This window comes from Cupressus sempervirens, chromosome 10 (assembly GCF_028749045.1).
Source record: "Cupressus sempervirens isolate cs-2001-9-10 chromosome 10, ASM2874904v1, whole genome shotgun sequence".
Classification (NCBI taxonomy): Eukaryota; Viridiplantae; Streptophyta; class Pinopsida; order Cupressales; family Cupressaceae; genus Cupressus; species Cupressus sempervirens.
Genome location: NC_143127.1, coordinates 976,320,769 through 976,345,782, shown reverse-complemented (window position 1 = coordinate 976,345,782; position 25,014 = coordinate 976,320,769). Strand labels below are relative to the sequence as shown.

At 36.5% G+C, this 25,014-nt stretch overlaps 1 protein-coding gene across 4 annotated transcripts in view; it reads right to left on the bottom strand.

Moving 5' to 3' along the window:
* Positions 1–6,525: 6,525 nt before the first annotated feature.
* The window catches only part of LOC149537235 (uncharacterized), a 103,850-nt gene continuing 85,361 nt past the window's right edge, over positions 6,526–25,014 (bottom strand). For all 4 annotated transcript variants that reach the window (XM_089807434.1, XM_089807436.1, XM_089807435.1 and 1 more), the window contains one exon: positions 6,526–7,029. In XM_089807434.1, coding sequence (XP_089663560.1) covers positions 6,885–7,029 — 145 coding nt within the window. In that variant the 3' untranslated portion in view covers positions 6,526–6,884. The remainder of the gene's footprint in view (positions 7,030–25,014) is intronic.

Below are 25,014 nucleotides of genomic sequence, written 5' to 3'. Positions count from 1 at the left end.
GGTAATGGACATAGCCTCAGCGACAAACACAACCTCAGCGGACATAGCCTTAGGGATGTACACAAACTCGATGACAGGATGAGCCTTAGCAACAGACACCGATTCTATGATGGACACAACTTTGGCAACTAATAGAACTTCCTCAATGAATAGTGCCTTGGTGGTAGGCACAACCTCAAGCACAACTTTGGTGATGGGCACAACTTGATCCGTCCATATCTTCACAAGATCCATGCAAGCAACCTCTTCATTTTTTTGATGTTCTCCCCATGTTGTAGTAGAAAGATTTAACAAATCCTCCTAGAATGGCCCTATAATCATGCCTTCATTCTCCTCACATAAAGCATCACCCTTATCATTGTCATCAATTTTCTCCCACTTGTGCAAATGAGATATTAGTTTTTTCTTCACAATGCTTGAAAACATTACTGACCAATCTATATGCTGCTATATAGGGGATACATTCTAGATTACGAATAACTCATAACATACATGTGATGGGTTGGGATATTTTATCCATCTCTTCAATGTACGAAATCATAATACTCCATAGCAACTAGAATCTTATTATCATGATCTTCCTTGATGATGACCAAGAAGTGACGAAACATATCATGGACCAAATTTTGCAATTCGAAATCTAAGAGAAGGTTACTTACTTTGACATTTGCACAATCTCCAATATTGTAGATCTCCTACCAAAAGGGTCACTACTGAAGTCATCAAGACTGAAAGTTGTCAACTATTAATTGCAATATCTCTATCATGGTGTTATCATCATACAATGCTTTAGGAGCCAAAGTTCTCAAGACCTCACTAAAACATGCTACAATTGCCAATCTTTTATCCTTGTCATGGGTCTCAAAAGCCTCAGTTGACTTAAGGCATCCTTAATCGGCAAGAGGATTTTTTGTTTAAATCTTGAAGGCAATTGGTTCACCTAACACAAACACACTTTCAATATATCTAATGGAAGATCAACACCCTTGTTGAGCTCTTTGCCAATCTTTTGTAGTGCCTTCAACCACCATTCTCCATCGTTGTCTGGCACCATAGTGTGATCCAAATACCAAAATTTCTCAATTATCCCAACAGGTTGGCAAGATCATCAGCTCTAATACCATTGTAATGTTCCAATATTCAACTGACCCTTAGTAATAGGTTTGTGCTAGTGTGTGACTAAAGAATGCTTGAGTACAATCGACCACATGCAACAAGGACTACATAGGTCGTGCAGACTCTTATTGCTTTGTTGTGGAGGTCGTTTCCCATGAAGAGAGAGGTCATACGGTAACTAGGAGGTCGTACGATATGTATGGGAGAAAGGAATAGGTTGTACGTAGTGGTAAGTAGGTCGTACGATAGGCAAGAAGGAATGTACGAATGGAAAAGATGGTGCAACAGGTGGATGGTCATACGGAAGAGGTCTGATGGTCATACAACAGGTAGAGGACAGTTTGTACGGTGAGTTTGCTTACCAACTTGGTTATACTAAATTGATTGCAGGTCGTATGGTGGAGTATGTCTTCAGGTTGTACAGTGGAGTTAGCAGGTCATACGGTACATAGAATTACAATACGAAAATGTTTGAAAGGAAATCGTACAGTAGGTGCTTGAGCCAGAAGTGTTAAAACATCAACTATGAATGCAATCTCATTCATACATAAACACAATAGATTTGGGTGAAATCTAGACACAATAATAGAGACTGAACACAAATAATCCTTCAATTAATATATGCCAATATGATAGTGCTCCGACTTGCTAGATCCAAGCAAAGTGTTACAAGGGACGGAATAGGGCAAGGGTTGAATCCCACCTAAACTGTAAGAGCCAAATAGGGAAGGTCTTTCACTTCCGAAATGGCGAACAACAAAGAATCCCAACGAGAATTCGCAGTACAAAGAAGATATAATCCAATCACATACCAACAACCAACTATAAGCCGTCCTTAAATACTCGTCGAGGAAAACCTTTCCAAAGGTGTACAAAGATAGTCGACGGCAACACCTACGAATCAATTAATAAAAAATGGGTCTGAGATATACTAAATCAATCGGAACCACAAATACACATATTATTAACTTGGGCCCAATCTTAATTAATTAAAGTAACTAATTAAAGGTCCTTTTATTGTAATATTTAAATTCTTGGGACCAATTAATTAATTAATTTAATTCAATTATTACATTAAAATTTAGGGACATGACATATGATGGCTTCTTCCGCTATTCTGGGTGTTGACCATAGTAAAAGAATCATCAAAAGAAGTCTCTTGATTTCTTCTTCTCGTATCTTCACTCAAAAGACATCATCAAAAACTAATTTACTTTTGCACGAAACTATAATACTGATCAATGTCACAATGCCATCCCAATTGCTTGGTAGCGAACATAATCAGAGAACAATTGTGTTCTCATCATCTTGTATCATGCCCACTAAATTTGTTTCGCTGACAAGATTGTTGAACTCATTGAAGTGATTAGATATAATCCCTCATTCCTTCATCTTGAGATTTTTTTTTTTCATAATAAAAACTTTGTTGGCAGCTAATGACATTGCATACATGGTTGCAAGCTTGTCCTATGTCACCTTTGTGGACTTTTCATTTATCACATTGAGGACGTTATTTGACAATGCAAGCATAATTGATGCTTTTGCGTTGTCTAAATTTTCCCAAACTTCATCTATCATAGACGATGGTTTCTTTGTCTTTCCTTCCAGATCAAGAGCAAGATCTTGTTTAATTAATAAGCACCTTCCAAAGGCTGATATCCCACCCTACAAATCTCTAGTCTTGCATCCTCCATTGGTCCGGAAATTCAACATTGATTCCAAACCATCACAACCTATACTCTAATACCAATTGAAGAGGATTGAATAAAGAAAGTGAAAACAGCCGATGAATACAAACTAGACAAAAGAAAACACAAATAAACCAAACACCAAATTTGTCATGGTTCACAACTTGTGGCTACGTCCACACTGAGCAGAGTATTGTATTGATAAAAAAATTGATTACAGTGATACAATAGCAACATATTTATATATTTCATTTATATAAATCATATTGAAGAGTCCAAAATGAAGAGACACACAATCGGAGAGAAAACATAATGGACTGTTGGCCTTCACATTGACACTAGGAGACACTACCAACATCATAAAGCATTTAAGCTATAATTCTCATACAACTAAGCTATTATTCAACTATCAAACAAATGAAAAATCAATAGAAAGAAAAATATTTGAAAGGGGTATTATTACAGTGTCATAGACCTCGCTTACATATTTCCATGGTCTTTTGGGGGAAAACCCCTCTACGGTTTGTAACCAAAAGATTGCAGAAACTAAGGCAAGATTAATTTTCTTAGACTTAATATTCACCAGAACCACAAAAGGCCAAACAGTAAGCGCTACGCACCAAAGTCAAATCATTAATGTCATTTTCTAACACCACCAACATCTAAATATTTGATAGACCACACATGCAGGAGAAATTTATTGATATTAATGTTAGTTCTGGTTTGCAATCAACCCACCAGCACTCTTCAATCAAAGGTAAGGAATTCATTCAACAAGGCCCACTCTGATGGAAATTTCATTATTTGGAATAATAATATTTCTAGTAGTTCCATGGGAAACTTCACATTTACAAATCTGATAAAAATGCTTTTGACAATAAAAATGAGCTCAGGTCTAATCATATGACACATTGCCTCCATTCTCTGGCACTGCATTCAGATGCTAATGTCTTAGCAAATTTTGTTTCAAGAAAATATTAAAAGGGCATTGTGGTTCTTGAAATATGTTGTCTAAAGGCATATTTGACAGAACTACTGATACTCAATTGTTGTATACTTATGATTTGTACATATCTCAATCATTCAATTATGGTGTTGGGAGTTTTAAGTTCGCTGAATTTCTTGTTTAAAGTTGTTCTTGTGGACTTCCTTGTAACTGAGTTTTGATATCTACACTTCTCTTTCGATGAATAAGAACTAAAACTTTGTCTTGCCTGTTTAACAATAAGAGACAATAATTATCACAATTTGCAGGACCATTAACAACAGTCATAGCAGCACCTACTTCAATATGTCTTACAAAGAGATATAAACTATCAAATCTATTGCCCTTGGCAATAATCATGGAACTCTTGGTCAATTTCCAAAAATCTGGGAAAAAAAAACAGATGATATCCCTATGCAAATAGCTGACTGACTGAAATCAGACTTTTCTTCAATTTGCGAACGTGCTGAACATCTTTTAGCAACCATTGGCCTCCCTCCTTCCAGCTGCAACATAATATCATTGTTACAATCGCACATGAATTGTTCTCATAGAAAAAGTTTTCTAAACTACCCTTAATGATATTGTGAAACAATCCGTACAAGAGATGGAGTGAAAAGAGGCTCAAAAATCTAACAACCAATGATCTGATCTGGCGTCAATTGGTGAAAGAATTAAGATACTATCATCCTTTTCATAAGTTGTATTAGCTTCACTATTTCGCACATTTTCTTGAGCCTTTTTGTAAGACCGACAATTTCTCTTTGAATGGCTAGCCTTACCACAAAACCAACATTCTCCATTTCTGCCTCTTGAACTTGATCTATTACCTGATTTAGATCTTCGATTATGATTGTTATCTTTATGATGGCTTCTTCCCCTATTTTGGGTGTTGACCATGGTAAGAGCATCACCAAAAAAAGTCTCTTGATTTCTTCTTCTTGTATCTTCACTGAAAAGACATCATCAAAAACTAGTTTACTTTTGCTCGAAACTAAAATACTAATCACTGTCACAACAGCACCCCAGTTGCTTCATAGCGAACATAATCTGAGAACAGTTGTGTTCTCATCATCTTGTTTCATGCCCACTAAATTCGTTTGGCTGACAAGAGTGTTTAACTAATTGAAGTGATTAGACATAATCCCCCATTCCATCTTGATATTATATAATTTTTTCATAATAAAAACTTTGTTGGCAGCTGATGACATTGTATATGTGACTGCAAGATTGTCCTACGCCACCTTTGTGGACTTTTCATAGATCACATTGAGGAGGAAGTTATTTGACAATGCAAGCATAATTGATGTTTTTGCCTCATCTAAATTTTCCCAATCTTCATCTTTCATAGACGATGGTTTCTTTGTCTTTCCTTCCAGTGCAAGAGCAAGATCTTGTTTAATTCGTAGCACCTTCCAAAGGCTGAAATTCCACCCTACAAATTTCTCTACTCTTGTATCCTCCGTTGTTCCAGAAATTCAACATTGATTTCCAACCAGCACAACATGTGCTCTAATACCAATTGAAGAAGATTGAATAAAGAAAGTGAAAACGGCATATGAATACAAACTAGACAAGATAAAACACAAATAAACCAAACACCAAACTTATCGTGGTTCACCACAACTTGTGGCTACGTCCACACTGAGCAGAGTATTATATTGATAAAAAGTTGATTACAATGATACAACAGCAGCATATTTATATATTTCATTTACATAAATCATATTGAAGAGTCTAAGACTTTAAAATGAAGAGACACACATCAGAGGTCAAACATAATCGACTGTTGACCTTCACATTAACACTAGGAGACACTACCAACATCATAAAGCATTTAAGCTATTATTCTCATACAACTAAGCTATAATTTGACTATCAAACAAACGAAACATCTATAGAAAGAAAAATATTCACTAGGGGTATTATTACAGTGTCATAGACCTCACTTACATATTTCCATGCTCTTTTGGGGGAAAACTCCTCTATGGTTTGTAACCAAAAGATTGCAGAAACTAAAGCAAGATTAGTTTTCCTCAACTTAATATTCACCAGAACCAGAAAAGGCCAAACAGTAAGCCCTAAGCTGCACCAAAGTCAAATCATTAATGTCATTTTCTAACACCACCAACAACTAAATATTTGATAGACCACACATGCAGGAGAACTTTATTGATATTAATGTTAGTTCTGGTTTGCAATCAAGCCACCAGTAGTCTTCAATCAAAGGTAAGGAATTCATCCAACAAGGCCTACTCTGATGGAAATTTCGTTACTCAGAATAATAATATTTCTAGTAGTTCCATGGGAAACTACACATTTACAAATCTGATAAAAATGCTTTTGACAATAAAAATGAGCTGAAGTCTAATCATATGACACATTGCCTCCATTCTCTGGCACTACATTCAGATGCTAATGTCTTAGCAAATTTTGTTTCAAGAAAATATTAAAAGGGCATTGTGCTTCTTGAAATATGCTGTCTAAAGGCATATTTGACAGAATTACCGATACTCAATTGCTCTGTACTTATGATTTTGTACATATCTCAATCATTCAATTATGGTGTTGGATTTTGAAGTTTGCTGAATTTCGTGTTTAAAGTTGTTCTTGTGGACTTCTTTGAAACTGAGTTTTGATGTCTATATTTCTCTTTCAATGAATAAGAACTAAAAAAATTTCTTGCCTGTTTAACAATAAAATACAATAATTATCACAATTTGCAGGACCATTAACTCTCTTTAAATTTAGCTGCCATATTTCTGAATATTATATAGTATAGGGAATAGCATCATGTATACAAAATAGACTCATCCTTTGTGACACAACGTATGGTTCATGCAATACCAATTTTGCATAACTGTAACAATATATACTCAACTGCAAATTTGAAAATGTTACAGTTTAATCAGTGTACATTAATTGTGAGCATCTTGAAAACATTAATTATTAAAGTGCATAGCCACTTTCCCAGAGATCATCTGCTGTCACCTTTGTATTGAATGGATGAAGCAATTGTTAGTTAAGCCCATGGCAATAGTCTCGCGAATGTGAATAACAAGGTGTAGATTCAGTGCCATGTAACTCACTCACAATTATGATGGGTAATCAGCATTGATGCCCAAAATTCGAACTTTGTGCATATTTGGAAATTTTGCAATAACCAAAATACCCACTGCTAATGTATTCAAGAATAGTGCCGGATTTTGGTAGTTTGTTGTATGGCATGAAATTAAATACCTGCAAATATGTACAGAAAGATGAGAGCGTTTGTAAAAAAAAGCTTTCATTCCCAAGTATTCATGACGAGCTAACATTACAAAATAGATGCAAGTAAAAAACAATATATCAAGAACGTGAAAATGGAAGATCATGCTCAAAGTCAAAAATAACAGCCTCACTTAATGAACAGTAATTTATAGAAGAGTAACATTGTATTAGTTCGAGCCTGGGAAATGGACATACTAATAATATAACATGCAGCATAGGCTCTAGCAATCAACGACTTCATGCAATTTGGTACCATAAGTCATCTCATTAGTTTAAGTAGTGGCCGCTTCCCTCATACTGAAAATTGCATTTTCCCTATTAGGGTTTCAATTTCTCTTTTATGAGGCAACACAAAACAGAACATCACATAAAAATAACCTCTTCAAATTAGCAAGGGAAGCTTTATAGAACCTAAAGCTTGTACTGAACCTAAAGCTATGAACATGAATTGCACGCTATACATGATTCGCGAAGGGTTTTAACTTTTAAACTCAAAAGAAATAATTTGAAGTAAACCTATCTTTTAGGATCTCCAAGACTGAGCACAATACCTTTTTTATGAATAAATATCAAAAGCTTGCAACCAAACCAAGTAAACTAAAATAGGAACACTTAGTCAAAAGTACAGACTGGTGGAACTGTAGATCCACATAGGAATAGTAAACAAAATTAATATCAATAATTAAGTTATACCGTAGTATTGAATAAAAGCAAACCCTTAGAAGCATACAGAGTTGCTAAGACAAATCCTGAGTGTTCATACAAATTCTAACTCAATTCTTTACCATATGCATTTGAGAAAACCTTACATGTACACTAAAATGAGATCAAATGGCAGCATAAGCTTGACTTCAACTTTCAATAAGAGTGCATGTGCTCAAATCCCTTATTTATAGGGTTAAATGTAATCTGATTAGCTTACATGGGTAAGTAGTTCATGAGTTCCCCTCATGGAACATCTTCTCACCGAGGGTGTCTGATGCTGGAGCATCCTTGGGTTGTTGATAATCTTGCATCACCCAAAAATATTTTCTTCCGATTTGTTCACATTTTGCTTTTGTTAGTTTTTGTGTTTCTAGTGGCATTTCTACATGTTTCCTTGTTGGCTCTTGTGAACCTTATGGTGTGATCTAGGCATCATAGTGAATCTATGTTTGGGTTCACATCGTGTCTCTTTTCTCTGTGGTTGAGATTCGTTGGATTCTTGCTTAGACCTATTTGTTCTTCACGTTTCATGGCCAGTGGGAGTTTTCCAATCTTGCAATTCATTTTCTTAATGTGCGATCCTATGTGGCTCATTGTGAAATGTTACTGAGCTCGTGGCTAACCTACTTGTGGGATCCCGATTCATGTTCCATCTACTTGAGGGAGATCCTTATGATTTTGGAACCTGACCTATTTGTTGTAAATTTGTAATACATTTTCTTCATCATTGGGGATAGTGATCTTTCTTGGCTGACACAATTCTTGTGAAGACTATAAATTGATGTAATTGAATCTTAGGAAGGCATTGGGAGTTAGCTCTAGCAAGAATACCTCTTGGAGGTTAGGATTGTAGGATTAGATCAGATTTCGATATGACAATGAGCATGTGTACCTGAATTCTTGTATCTTTTAATGCGATTGAGCATGGTTTCAGTTCAATATTTTTTTTGTTATTGATTGTTTCCGCTGTGAGACTTGGGCTGCATGATTTGGACCTTCTCCATTGGGAAAACTCCTACCATGACTGCATCATTTAGGCAATCAAATTGCTGGTTGACTCATTCCAACAAGGGAACATGAAGATTTCCCACAGCCTGAAGCTGAATATAAAGGAGTGTGAGTCTTGAGAACCATTCCTAATGTTGGCTCCAGCATTAAACAGGTATAACCAGATTGAAAGAAGTGACAAGGCATTGACAGGAATCTGTAACAGACCATAATTGATGCTATCATCTCTCCAAAGAAAACAGAAAAGATCATTAGATATACATATATAGATACTTTTGTATTTGGTAATTGAAAACAGTTAAATGAATATTCATACTTCTTATGCTGAGTCATACAAACAGTGAAAGACAACTGTTTGGTATAATGTCTCAACTCATTTTATAATGAAAGTATGCTGAAATGTTGTTGTGAGAATCCTATTACATATTTGCTAGTAATTAAAATGGGATAATTCAAAATAATCAGCTGTATGTCAATTGTTTGATAAAATGTCCGTCTAGCAAACTTGTTAAAACAAATTACACTTTTGGTAAAAGAAATATGGGTAGAACATTAAATGATATCAGAGTTGTGCATCCTGCCATCCTCAAGGATTGAACTTAACAATGAAAAGGTCATATTCAAATTGCTTCTGAAAAGTGACCAACACTGATGTGTATTAGTTTCAGCAGTGTACTGGTGGTTAGTTCAGTGTGAAAAATGAATACAAATAAAGAACTCGTGATGGAAACTTATCAAGTTTTTCAAGAAAATCAGAATAATCTAACAACAAAACCTTGTCATGCAAGACTGATAGCTTATGCCCATAGAATACGAGAAAGTGATGCCCCGATGATGCAGTGTCTAAAAAGAATTAATGTTTTGTGGTCTTGAATGATGAATAGCATACTTTCTTCCATGCCATAACCTGGTTTTTTTGTTTTTAATCTGCAACTAAGCAATCATGACAGCAATCACGATGAGTAGAGTTCACCAATGGCTCAACCATTTATCATGTGTACCACTCTTAACATTTCCTAGCTTGGGCAGTGTTCACTAATCACTTTGCCAACATTTATGTCCTAGGTGCACATAACTATTGGTTTTGTGCACCTGATTTTAGTCATTTTGATTGCTTGTCAAGGCTGAGTCATTTTGGCTCATCAATTTGCCACCTTTTGATTTCAAAATATGGCTAGTCCTCCCCTAGCATGTACTGAACATGTCAGTCTTGTTTGAGGGGCTTTGGCAAGAAAAAATATAATAGTTTAAACATCCAAAAGCTGTGTACAAACTTCCTTTATTATATTTCTTTGTCCAAGGCATAGATCATTTCTTTGTCCAAGGCATAGACCACTAGGGCCCATTTGGCTGCAAGAATAGGAATTGGGGAATAGGAATAGCTATTCTAAAATACTTATTCTAGAATAGAAAATGGGTACATATTCCTATTCTTTGTTTGGTTCAGCCAGAATTTGATGGGGAATTCACGGACCCAAAAATTTATGTTTTTTAAATTAAATAAAACATGTTCCTATTTTATTTTGTATTCCAATTCCAATTTGGTGCATCCAAATGAAGAATTCAAAATTGTAAGAATTTACATATGCCTATTCCGCTTGTATCCCGTTGCCAAACAGACCCTAATAGATTAATCACAGTTCCATACCTGCTAGCAAAAATAAAGTGGCAGAAACACTCAAAAAGTTACCACCGATTTCAAGTTTATCATCCGCGTGTTGTCTTTGGTGTGTTCCACTTATGTTTCAACCGTTTCTTAATGTGTTGACACAAATATTGCTGCCCTGAACCAACTAAAATTATTTTTTACTAGATTCCAACTTTCTCACAAACCTTGTCATAGATCACTAATCCTTTTGCCACTTTATGGATCTGGGCAGAGTTTGTGATCAGTTAAGCCAATCGTGGAAGTGTGCCTAGAGACACTTGGGCAGAAATTGCTTGACTAAACCATCATTAAAAGGTTCCTAGAAAAACTTGGCAAAAAAATGTGCTTATGGATTGTAATGTCCCCTTCTTCCAAATAAGTCATTTACTGAAGACTGTTAACCAATTTTATTCTTGTCCACTAAGTCAGGTATTATTAAGTGCAAAATTTATTAATTACATTTTAAAAAGTCCTAAACTTTTCAGGATTGTTTATATGCAGTTTATTAAAAGCTAAGCCTTGGTTGTTTTAATAAAGCTAGTTTATTTTATGTCAATGGAAATTTATATAGTGGATTACTTTATGAACTAGAGTATGAAATACAAGAAAAGGAAAGAAAGTAATTCTCAAGATGGAAAATAAGACTTGAGAACCAAAAAGCAGTTCATTCTTGACTTGCTATTTCTTTGAAAGCTCGTGCTTTCAGTTTAGCAAACCCTAGGACAAAAACACTTGGGTTCTTGCTTGATTGGACAAAACCCTGTTTCTACTGGGAAAAATGTTGTTGCACACCTTAATAATGCATATAATTGTTATTATGTAGTTGCAACTAGGAGCACCTAGATGGATGTACAACATATAGGGATTCCTCAAGAATATTCTTGGGGCCACTTGATGAGTTGCATTGTAACATTGTAATACTATTTTGAGGTAATTATTTAATATTAGGGAAATAATAAAATAAAGCATCTAATATTAAATGTGGGTCATGGGTTTGGTAGCACATAATTTATGCAATACCACTTGGTGGTTTTGTGAAAACTTGTTTCTATAAAAGCAACCACAAGGATAGTTGTTAAGGTTAGCCAGGTTTAGCATTTGTGGAGTTATAAACAACGCATGGGATATGCAGTTGTTTGCTTGTTCACATGGAGCACTTGTTAATGGCTGTGACTTCAAAGGCTTCATGGTGTATTGTAATGTTGCAATTCTGATTAATATATGGATGATGGATGTTTTTGGAGGCTGGGTTTTTCCCTCGTGAGGGTTTTCCCAAGATATATCTTGCATCACATTTAGAGCATGCTGTATATTCTCTTGCATGTGGATTTAAGGTACTTTTATGATAAATTTATGTTATGAGTTATGTGGAAATTGACGTATTCTTGCTTGCAAGTTTCCTTACAATTTCAGCCAACCTTAGTGGCTTAACACATGATTCAAAGGTGCATCTATTGGACTGACTTTAGAGGATTTTTGGATGAAGATATTGCAGTTTGAGGTTTACTAATTTTCTAGCAGTTTGCAAGGATATGCAAACTTATTGATTCTCCAAATTTCGGGATGAAAGGCTTTGACATTGATTGTTTCTAATTCTGGACATCATTCATAGTGAATGCTTAATAGTGACTGGGATGCGTCGCTCGAAGGAGGTCGCTGGATTTTTCTTGCTGGGCATGAGCTTACATCAATACCTAGGTTTTTAGTTTGTCATTGTTAATTGCTACCCACTTGGGAAGTGGCTTATAGAATTTGATTTGCAGGTCAACAACCTTAGACAGCTAGGTGTTGCATGTGGATCTGGATTGAGAGGTTTAGGCAATAACATTGCTGGTTGACTCATTCCAATAAGAGAAAATAGGGATTTCAGATATCTTGCATCTGTATATAGAGGAGAGTGGGTTTTGGGAACCATTCCTAGAGTTGGCGCAAACATCAAAAAGCTATAGGCTGATTGATAGAAGTGATGTGGGATTCAACTCAAGTCTCAAGTTTGTAGGAGAGTTAAAAGCAGAAAAATACCATAGTTGCTGCTAGCATCTTTTTAAAGAAATCAGAAAAATAATTATATATATTTGCATATGCTGCTCCAGATCAATTTATTAAAATTCGCACTTCTTATGCCACATCATACAAACAATGAAGGACAACTATTTGGTAAATGTAACAACAAAACCTTGTCATGCAAGACTGAAATCTGCTTATGCCTACAAAATAGAAGAAAGATGTGCCCTGATGATTTGGTGTCTAACAAGAATGAATAGTTTGTGGCTTTGAATGTTGAAAAGCATACTTTCTTCCATGCCACAAACTGCCTTTTGGCTTTTAATCTATTAAGAAATCATGACAAAAGTCACTCACCTTCTCACTTGCTAGGCAGAGTTCACCAATGGCTCGACCCTTTATAATGTGTGCCAATTTTAACATTTCCTAGCTTGGGCGGAGTCTTGGGCAGAGATCACCAATCATTTTGCCAAAATTATGTCCTAGGTGCACATCCCTAATGTTTTTATCCTCACTTTTGTGCACCTGATTTTAGTTGTTTTGATTGCTTGCCAAGGTTGAGTTGTTTTGGCTTATCAGTTTGACACCTTCTGACTTCAGAATATGGCTATTAGGCAGGGGTCCCATGGGGGGCTTGGGCTCTATTTTTTAGGAAAGAGAGGTCTCATGAGATTTTGAGGGAGGCTAAAGGATTATTTGTTAGAATATATAGTCCACCAATATAATCGAGAGGGGAAGGTGAATTAGCTATCCAACTAATATCACAATTATCAACTTTAAACAAACTTAAATATATGAGTAATATAATCGGAAACCCCAACAAGATACTCATACACAATAACACTAGATATGTTAACTAAGGAAACCCTTCATCAGAGGGAAAACCCCGATGAGGATGGTACCCACAAGATGATATACTAATATAAATATTCCTTGTTAGAGGATGGGCCCTATTAAGAGTCTATAACAACATTCAATACATATCAGTCCCTATTAGGAGACTTCGAATCCCTGTTAGGAGATTCCAACCATGTTAGAAGTTGTGGAAGACATTTGGACCCACTGCTCAAACAGCTTCAAGGTTAAGACTAATGAACCCATTGTCCAAATGATCTTTGTATTATTCCTTGCAGAATAATAGATTTGAATAGTACTTCCTTACTCTGTCCTATCAACCGAACCTCTACTCCTAATCTTGTAACCAGAGCACTTACTCGCATTCAGTAAACAATCTGCTCCTTTTGCACTTTGCACTCAATATTCTACTTGATACTCTCTCCAAACAAGGAAAACATCTTTCCTTTATACCATATCTTCAAAATAATTCCTTGAGTCGGCCTTAAGGCTTTCCTAATTAATTATAATAAGATAATTAATTAATTACAATTACAAAAGCACTATCGGCTCACAATTTATACAAAACTTCACAAGTGCGATACTAGGGCTTGCACATCCACTGACGTCATCATCAAACTGTCCTCTATTACTATCACACCGCACATCTATTTATTACATCTCAGATGAAAGATATAATACAAACATCAAAAACTATTTTTCAAGTACTGTCTCTGAACTGCTCTTTGTAAATTAGGTACAACTCCCATACGTCTTTGACTTACGTTTTGCACATTGAACCATGTCATCAGGACACTATATTGAACATGTCCATGACCGCACATCACTAGACAAGCAAAACCTTGTCCGTACAACTGCAATCTCTCTGCATTACTCTACCAGTCTTTACAAACTTACTGCTATGTTGACATCAATGAAAAACAAAGTCATGAACGCAACATATCAATACTCTCCAATCCTTAGGATACTCCCTCAATGCAGTATCATCAGCATTCATGCTAACAATCTCCCCCTTTGGCATTGATGCCAACATAGATGAAAAACATCTAAGTTCCAAGAATATCAAAATAGTACTCTGCTATTGTTGTTGTTGTTCTCATCTTCTCAAATCCTCTTCATTAATCAAATCTAAAATCCTCTGGAACATTGCATTGTTCTTCTTCTTCTTTAGGATTGGCAACAGTTGTTCACAGTAAACAACTCACAATACATATCTCCCCCATAGAGATATTCCTCCTTTACATGAATATTTCTAAATCTCCCTAATAAAGTGAGATTTCCATGCACTCTCCCCAATACATACTTAGGAGATGTTTTTCATGCATATTCTCCCCCATTGACATCAATCACAAAAGCCTCATTATGTCAATTTTCTGCTCCAAGTTTTCAACTAGCTCCTCAAGTGTCCAAAGACATTGTTCAAGATCAAACACCAAGAGTCCTCAATGGCTCGGCTCATCATAGATAGTCCCCCATACAGGAAGCATCAGCATTCAGTCCAGTCTAACAATAGTAATCTGTACCACTGGACTGATGCACTTACTGCATCATCTACTCAGAAGAGGCAAGGGCATAACCCCAAGCATATCTCTCAAGTACTCAAATGAATCTTTAGGTAAGGGCTTCGTAAAGATATCTGCAATTTGGTCTTTAGTACTCACATACTCTAATTTGATCTCTTTTTATGTTGCTTTCTCTCTCAACACGTGATAATAAATATATGCTTAGTCTTAGAATGCAGTACAAGATTCTTAGAAATATTGTACTTGTGTTATCATGGGTAAATGATAACAAGTTTTGCAAACTCAATTTTGATATCCTTCAGCATCTATTTCACATCACTTGATTACAATTATTTGTTGTTGCAACGTACTTTGCCTCAACTGTACTCTGAGAAATACAATCTTATTTCTTGCTCAGACAAGAAAACAATCTTCCTCCAAGAAAAAATGCTCCACCACTGGTACTCTTTGTGTCATCCATACTACCTACCCAATCCGCATCAATATATGCACAGAGTAAAATCACTTGATCTATCATACCAAATTGCATAGTCAGATGTTCCTTTCAAATACCTAAATATCCTCTTTACTGTTGCATAATGATACTCCTTGGGATCAGTTTGAAATCTAACTGCAATCCCAACTACATTTGCTATATATGGTCTGGTGTGAGTCAGATATTGCGAACTTCCAATCATAGATATGTATTTCTGCTCAACTGTAGGTGTCTCATCTTTGTTAGATAACTTGTGACCTAACTCTTTACATGCCCAACAAATGAAAATTTTTGTACCTTCTGATTCCCTTTTCATAAGCAAATCAATACCTTCCTCAATCTTCTTGTCTTCTTCGCATATGGATCTATCTTTGCTTCTATTCTTTTGTATGCAACAAAAGGATTCTCAATCAATAAACTCAATGTTCAGTTTTCTACACAATTTTGATATCCTACCAAGAAGCTCCATCTTCTAGGTGTCAAAATTTCCTCCATCAGACTTCGGACTATCCTTTCTAAAATGACTCGCCACTAATCTCCCAAAGTTGTTAAGCTTTCTCTTTAAGGACTTGATGCTCTGATACCAATTGTTAGAATATATAGTCCACCAATATAACTGACGGAGGGGGCGTGAATCAATTATCCAACTAATATCACAATTATCAGCTTTAAACACACTTAATGAGTAATATAATCAAAAACCACAAGAAGCTACTCATACAACACTAGATATGTTAACTAGGGAAACCCTTCATCAGAGGGAAAACTCAGGTAGGGATGGTACTCACAAGATGATGTACTAATATAAATATTCCTTGTTAGAGGATAGACCCTGTTAAGAGTCTATAACAACATTCAGTATATATTAGTCCCTGTTAGGAGACTTTGAATCCTTGTTAAGAGATTCCAACCCTATTAAATGTTGTGCCAACCCTATTAGGAGTTGTGGAAGACAGCTGGACCCATTGCCCAAACAACTTCAAGGTTATGACCAATGAACCCATTGCCCACATGATCTGTGTATTATTCCTTGCAAAATAATAGATTTGAATAGTACTTCCTTCCTCTGTCCTGTCAACTAGACCGCTACTCCTCCTAATCTTGTAACCAAATCACAAAACTCGCATCCAATAATCCCTTGGATTGCTTACTCGCATTCAGTAAACACTCTGGTCCTTTTGCACTTCGCACTCAATATTCTACTTGATACTCTCTACAAACAAGGAAAACATCTTTCCTTTATACCATATCTTCAAAATAATTCCCTGAGTCTGCCTTGAGGCTTTCCCAATTAATTATAATAAGATTATTAATTAATTACAATTACAATTACAATAGCACTGTCGGCTCACAGTATATACAAAACTTCACATGTGCGATACTAGGGCTTGCGCATCCGTTGACATTATCATCCGACTGTCCTTTGTCACTGTCTGACTGTGCATCTTTTTATTACATCTCAGATGAAAGATATAATACAAACATCAGAAACTGCTTTCCAAGTACTCTAACTCGGAATTGCTCTCTGTAAATCAAGTACAACTTCTGTACGTCTTTGACTTACGTGTCGTGCATTGAACCACATCCTCAAGACACTGTATTGAACATGTTCATGACCGCGCATCACCAAACAAGCAAAACCTTGTCCGTACAACTACAATCTCTCTCTGTTACTCTATCATTCTTTACAGACTTAGTGCTATGTTGACATCAATGACAAACAAAGTCATGAATGCAACATGTCAATACTCTCCAATGTTTAGGATACTCCCTCAATGTAGTATCATCAACATTCATGTTGACATTATTTAGAGTCTATTCCTCCAAAATAGGAGCCTTTATTTTTTAACCCTCTAAACTTGAGCAGGTGAAAATGGGGTGGGGCTAGAAATAGCCCCACCAACATAAAAAAACTTTGTGCCACATGTCAACAAATAAAAGAAAATTTTTAAAGAAACAAAATTTTTTAAGTTTTCCATTTGATATTTTAAATTTAAAATCTTTCAAACTACCTTAAGTTTAGGAACTCAAATTTTTAAGCTCTAATACACATTATGATTCATGGGACCACTCAGCTTTAAACATTCCTAAAAAATCTCAGCAGTGACTCTCTATTGTTTAAGAAGCCCCACTCCATGGCACCAGCCTTACTCCTTTGTCAATGTCCTAAACACATTGGTTTATTTTAGGTGTTTTGGCAGGAATAAATATAAAAGTTTAAACATCCAAAGGCTGCACTCAAACAAACTTAATTAAATTTCTTTTTTTCCCGAGGCATGGCCCACTAATAGATTTGTCAAAGTTTTATAATTGCTGGAAAAGACGACATGACAAAGATACTCAAAAGTAACTACTGATTTCAAGTTTGTCTTTCTCACATTGTCTTTGGTGTACTTCACTTATGTTTCAACTGTTTTTCGATGTGTTCAGCAGAAATATTGCTGTTCTAAACCAACTAAAATTGTTAAATTTGGAGAATTGCTACAAATCTAATAACACTGCCTGTGATTTCTTTATGTTTCAAATGCAGCAATCTCTCTTTGTTTATATATTTGGGAATGAGGTAAAGAGAGACATGTCTATTCATTATGGTGAGATTAATCTAATAATAATTGATTATGTAAACATATATATATATATATATTCAATATTTTAGTCTCGTAGGATTTATCTGTCAAAACCTACAAAACATCAACACTCCATCTTAGCTAGGCAGGATAAAGACAGAACACAAAATAGATATTCCACCATGGTAATATTAGGGATGGCAAATTTTAAGGATAACTTTGATCAAAGGATCTTCACCATTTTGATGTCATGAATATTGGCCTCCTGAATACCAACACATGATATTCACCAAATACTCTGAGTAATGGCCTACTGAATATCAATCAACAAATGATATTTACCAAGTACTCGATAATAAGGTAGTGGTCTCCTAAATATCACATCGCATGATATTCACCAAGTACCTATGATATATCTATACAAACAACTCATAGATCGCCAATTGAATGACATCTAACAGAGTTGTTGATTTACAAGATATAATCTATCATGATATGTTTAAACATCATTATATAAAATGTATATCATGATAGAAAAATTTAAGTTATGATAAGATCGTCACCTTTCAATAACTTCTACAAATACAAGTGATTATTGTTGGAGTTGATGAAATCCAACTCCGAAGACGCCCAAGATCACCTGCATGCGAAAACCTGTCAAAGAGAAGACAAGGAAGGAAGAGCGTGGAGCAAGGGAAAAACCCTAAACGGACATGAGAGAGAAAAAGATATTGCAACACAAGAAAAAATGTATTTACAATAAGAATGAGATATAAAAATACAATGAGGGAGAGACCGCTTATAAAGGCCTCAAGGAATCTTCTAGAACGAGCTAGAAGACGCTAAGAGATAAGTGTGACAACTAAGCATACATCCACATAAGGTGGGAAGTCCTCGAACAAGGTGAGAGGATAAGAATGATTTAGAGAGAACAAACTCTCATATTGTCAACAACTTATAACTAACTCCTAGACCACAACTAATAAAAGAAATGCATTTACCTAAGTAAGCTTAAGTAAATAGAATAAATAATTAACAATTAATTATTTACACTAACACCACCCCTTAAGTGCAACCTAAGGAAATGCCTTAAGCTCACAAAACTAAGATGAAATGCAGAATGGGTCCTGGCAACGAGGCCATTTTAGGTACCCATGAACAATGCAACAAAATGCAACCACTGAAAATGAGGAAAGAGAGAAAACCATGTGGGAAAAACCCTCCCCCAAAAAGAGGTAACCTAGTGAAGAACTGAAGAAGCCTCCAACTAGGGAATTGTCCCCTAAGATAGGAACAAGGAGTTATCATGGAGAAGCATCATTGAAGCATGTAGAAGCCACAAATCTGCCATCTGAAAGAAAAAGAACTGCTGATCTGAAGTACCACCAAGGAAGAAGACGGCATGAACCGAGCGTGTCTATATGGTAGATGATCCATCTCACCGAAATGCATAGGTAGCCAGCCACTACAATCACCTTGTTTATAGGATCAACCACTGAATACATAGTTCACACTATCGAACCATCAAACCAAAGATGCATTAGAACAACAACATAACCCCCCCTTAATGCAGACAGGGTGAGATGACAGGCAACTGAGAAGGTGCGCCAAAGTCTCCTGCAGATGAACCAAGAACGACGAGAGAGGGAAAGACGTACAGACACCTATAAAGACACAGTCACAACGACGCTACATGCGGCTAATGTCGTGGAAGGGACACTCACTTGACAAAGGGAGAATGCCTAAAATAGCAAACAACTATCCCCCCATGGTGCTTTATAAAAATAGTGCATGTACAATTGACTCAAAACAACGTTCATGACCCCCAGAATGCAAGAGTGGCACTTTATCTCAGTGTGATACATAAAAGTGCTTCAAAATGATAGCTACAATGATCAAAACTGAAAACAAGCTGCAACAAAACAAAGTACAACCCAAAACAAAGGAAACCTTGCCAGGATAACAACCCTCGGGCCTAAAACACTCAAGATACCACCATATAGCAAAAACGCAAAAAATATGATAGAAAGAGCATGGGCCAAAAACTAAGAAAAAGGACCACATTTCTGAAAAGGTGACAGAACCAGCTTTCCAAAAATATAAAGTTTTCAAAAAACTGACATGGGATGCAAAAGATATGCATGCCGGAGTCAAAAACTGAACTTTGCACTTTGAAAGAAAAAACGGGCAATAAAAAAGCATCAAAACTTAAAAATACCTGCACCAATGTCTCCGTCTCGGAACCAACTTTCCAGCGCTTCTTTCGGATCGGAAAAATACCTCTGTATGCTCAAGTTATGGCCAAAAAACCGAAGGTAGGTCCAAAATGACCTAGGAGGAGAGTGCAAGAAGGTGTGCTGATGCAATGCTGACGTCAACATTTCACTGCATTAAAATTGACGATTTGGAGACCATCGCAGCAAAAAAAAAGGAGCCACGTGGCAGATGAGTGACGTGGCCGGGGCCACGTGGCAAAGTGCCACGTGGCATCCCCGCCACGTGTCACACAATGAGCGGCTGAAAATCCCACGGGGGCTGGTGACTCAGCGTCTACGCGTGCGCTGACTGGGCGCCAACTGTGCTCAAGCGAAGCGGAGGCCGCGGAACTTGGGCGAAGCGGAGAGTAGGAAGTAAATGTAATGGCCTTCCTCAAACCTGCTCTCAAAAAAAATGCTGATGAAAGCTCAAGGAATTTCATCAAACAATTCACATGCAAGGGACGTATGACTGATATAGTATTTCAACTAGCTTCAGATGACTTTTTCTTCAATTTGCATCAATGAGAATCTTGTGTTAGAAGACTACAATGGACTACACAATGACCTAACATGAGTGTGCTACTAATTTTGACAATATTCAGTGCATATATATGATTGATGCAGGAGCATCCAAAGGTATAAGGGCAATCCTGTGTCACCCAAAAAAATGTACTTAGACTTAGTTTCTATTTCATGTGTTTTCATTTTTGGACACCCATTTGGGTCAAATAAAGGTTCCAACTCTCACAATTCCACTATCAGTGTGCTAGAAAATCCCGAAAAAAATAGGAGCATGTAATTGGGCCATCATTTTGGTAAACTAGAAGGTGTGAATTGGCCAAATGAATGTAATTGTGATTTAGAACATTCCAGAAAAAGAATCAGGTCAAAAGGCCCCACGGTTTGAAAGTTATTGCAGTTTTTCGAGTTGTGGAGACCACCTAAGAATGCTTCAAAGTCAGGTTAGGGGCATTAAATGACCTTGAAAAGGGCCGAAAAATGGGGGACGAGTGAAGCTTGTCCATAGGGCTATAGAGCGCTTCGAGAGCTTTCCGAAAATGTAAACGGTTCGTCAATTGGAGCTACGGTTCAAAAGTTATGCCTCCTGGAAGTTCGGTTACCGTTTCTGGATTCTTCTAGATTTGCGTCGACTTCTAACGCAGCTTCTAGAACCTTTTATTTGGTCAGTGGATGCCTACTAGCACTTTCTAGAATGTACTCCTAGTCCTTAACCCTCCGGGGTCTATTTAAGGAGATTTCTGGCATTGTAAAAGGCAGTTCGGAGTGGAGTTTGAGAGGAGGTACTGAAAGGAGAAATTATCTCCAAATTTATGCTATTGTAAGCCCTTAGGGCATGTTTTGAAGTTTATTTTCTCTGTACTGAATGTACTAGCGTATTTTTCAGTTAATACAATTTCCCTTTTCTGTTGTGTCCATTCTGTTCTTGGGTTGTGTCTCCATCAATGATCTAAGCATGAGAAATGAACACCTACAGCCAACTGACATTTTTACAAACAGTTGGTATGCAAACTAACTAGTTGATAAATAATGATATTAAATTGCTTAAATGACACCAGCAACTATTATCTTCTCAATTGCAATGAAAATTACAATGCTCATGAAATATGGCCAAGACTTTGGCATTTACATGGATTACAAAATGATAACGCTAGTATAATGCACACTTACAGCTGAAAGCTTATAACACCCTAAAAAAGCAATACGAACAAAAGAACCTGGTTGTAAATGGCTGTAATAATTTCCTTCAATGCTGCCCCTTCTACTTTGCTTTTTTCGAACTGCTTTTTCGGCCTGCTTTTTTGGTTCTGCTTTTTCGGGCTTCTTTTTTCGTACCCGTTTTTTCAGCATGCTTTTTCGGTTCCGCTTTTTCGGACTGCTTTTTCGTATCTGCTTTTTCGGATTGCTACTATGTTGAATCTCAAGACCATATCTTTCAATGGCGTCAAGATTTCCAGCTTGAAGGGATTTCGTCCTTCAAACTATTGAGACATAATCTCGAGAAAATTGCCCAATTTCTTTGATATTTTCCAAGCATGAATAAATGAGAGCTATCCTCTTTCTTTTAATCCCTTCCTCACTTGCTCCACGCTTCTGTCTTGCCAATGTGGGATAATACATGACTTTTAATATTACTTCTTTTTTTCTTTTTACAAAGTCCATGTATGTACTCAAAAGGGGGACTCTTGATTTTTATAAAGTAACTTTATGAAACATTATAATATTTAATTTAAATAGTCACTTTACCGTTGTAACTTCAAACATTAAAATAATATGCCAAATAAACTCGAAATCCCACATATAATAGCTCATTAGAAAGAGCCCAACAAAATGCATCTCATCCTGTCACTGAAAATTGAAGGCACTGCATCCCCCTATTGGCTTACTAAAAATAGTAAGTCTTCCTAAAAACCCAACAAACGAACTCCGTTTGGCCTGTAATTAAATTTGACTACGCCAAATAACCTCAGGATCCCTTTTGAAGTCCTGGTTAGCCCTCGAGACCATACAAGAATGGGCTAACGCCAACATACCTCCAAACTGGCTAAGTAGGGGGCATTACAGTAAACACCGACGGCGGAGGAGAAACCACCACCCGAGCGGAGGGAAGGGCGGAGGATGGGCAGCGGCAGGGCCGCGACGGCCCTGGGGTGGCGCTACCAGCTACAGCCGCTGCGGACTGCGCAGGAGTAGCACGATGGCGGCGCGCCCAAATTTTTTTTATTTTTTTTTCCGCTCAAAAATTGTCCGTACGGAAGGCTTGCAAGCAAAAAAAATTTGCCTCCCGGAGCCCTGTCTCCAAAATCGAAAAGTTTTATACGAATCCTGACTACAAACAGCCTTCTGGATCCAATGGCAGCATCCATTTGGGCTGAAAGTGCTCCAAAAAATTGCTAATCCCCTGATTTGAAGAAAAATGCACAAACAAACTAGGGTTTGCGACTCCAAATCACGGCTTCAAAAATACTTCAACGAAACAGCAGCAGGGAGGCTCTGATACCATGTTAGAGTTGATGAAATCCAACTCCGAAGACGCCCAAGATCACTTGCATGCGAAAACCTATCAAAGAGAAGCCAAGGAAGGAAGAGCGTGGAGCAAGGAAAAAACCTTAAACGGACATGAGAGAGAAGAAGATATTGCAACACAAGAAAAAATGTATTTACAATAAGAATGAGATATGAAAATACAATGAAGGAGAGACCGCTTATAAAGGCCTCAAAAAATCTTCTAGAACGAGCTAGAAGACGCTAGGAGATAAGTGTGACAACTAAGCATACATCCACATAAGGTGGAAAGTCCTCGAACAAAGTGAGAGGATAAGTATGACTTAGAGAGAACAAACTCTCGTATTGTCAACAACTTATAACTAACTCCTAAACTACAACTAATAAAAGAAATGCATTTACCTAAGTAAGCTTAAGTAAATAGAATAAATAATTAACAATTAATTATTTACTCTAACAATTATCATTTGGAAGTTGTCACTTCCTCATCATGTACACAAGAAGCAGGCCCATACACACATGACATCATAAGTTTACATGAAGTCACCACAAATATTGTCATGTGGTGTTGTCATGACTTCACGATGACCCATATAAATGAACAAGGTTTTCACCTCAAACTTATCCCTAATAAAAAAGAATGTATTACGAGGGATTGAACTTGGAACTTCTTCATGAAGAAACACTAACCTTTTGACCTCCTTGTCAAGGTTAATTCTAATAAAATGTCAAAGCTCCCTATGAATTTGACATCAACTTTTAAGCTCCTCCTTCAAAGTTAACTCTGATGAAGTGTCATATGTCAGACTCCCTCAGGTTAACTGAAACACATCCTCTATCGGCTCCATTTTTTTGTCCAAGGTTTCCTCTAATTAATTGTCATGATCCCTCTTGATATAGAAAGAAACTTATAATCTCAATCATCAAAGATATTCACTTCAAGAGCCTCACTTTATCCAACATGATCATCAGATGACTAATGAAATGTAGAACAAAAGTTTTTTAGAGCTACTGTTACAAGATTGAGTTTTGCACAATATTCGGTAGCATGTGTAAAGTATCAACCGTCTTTTGACACTTTTCCTACAAGAACATCTCCAAACACAAAGGAAAAAATAAGGTCAAGGCAAATAGCTCTTATAGTATAAGAGAAATTATAGCGAGTAGATAAATGTAATACTCAAAGATAATGAAAACTTATCTATGTATCCTAGATACAAGTTGCTTCAATGCAGGTCCATCAAATCAGAAAATGTCTCCTTACATTGTTTGCCATATTTGAATCATCTCCCCATTGAGGATGGTTTAAGTGGAACTATGATAGGGTCTCTTCTCTGACATCTTCCCTCTAAGGATGGTTCAAATGGGAATGGGACATTGGTTATTATTCCCTCCCACAATGTAAGATTCCCCCTTATTACACTGTTTATAGAGATTATTGCAATGTCGACCAAACAAGAAGCTTAATGGACTACATTGTCACACAAGCTTGTTGATACCCATAAAAAGATTTGGTATTTCTCCCTCTGTATCTTAAGTTCCTGCTAATTTTCATATCCATGTCATTGTAATCATGTAATGAAACTTTCACAAATAAAAAAGAAGCCATGGTCTGCAAATTTCCTGCTAGGAACTCAATGCCCATGCAAGTTTTTCCTGGACTTCTCACCTCAAGGAAGTTGAAAAGGCCCTTGGTTAGTAGGATGATCAGACCTTGAAATGAAACTTGACCTTTTCATTAGTCTACTCAGCAATGTTCCTCTACTAAATGGTTTTAGTTTCAGTTGATCTTTATTTTGGCTTGCAAAATTAATGATGCAAGTATTAATGTTTTTTAAAGTTCAACAATGAGTAAAATATTTCATGTATCCCTCTTACTTTAATACTG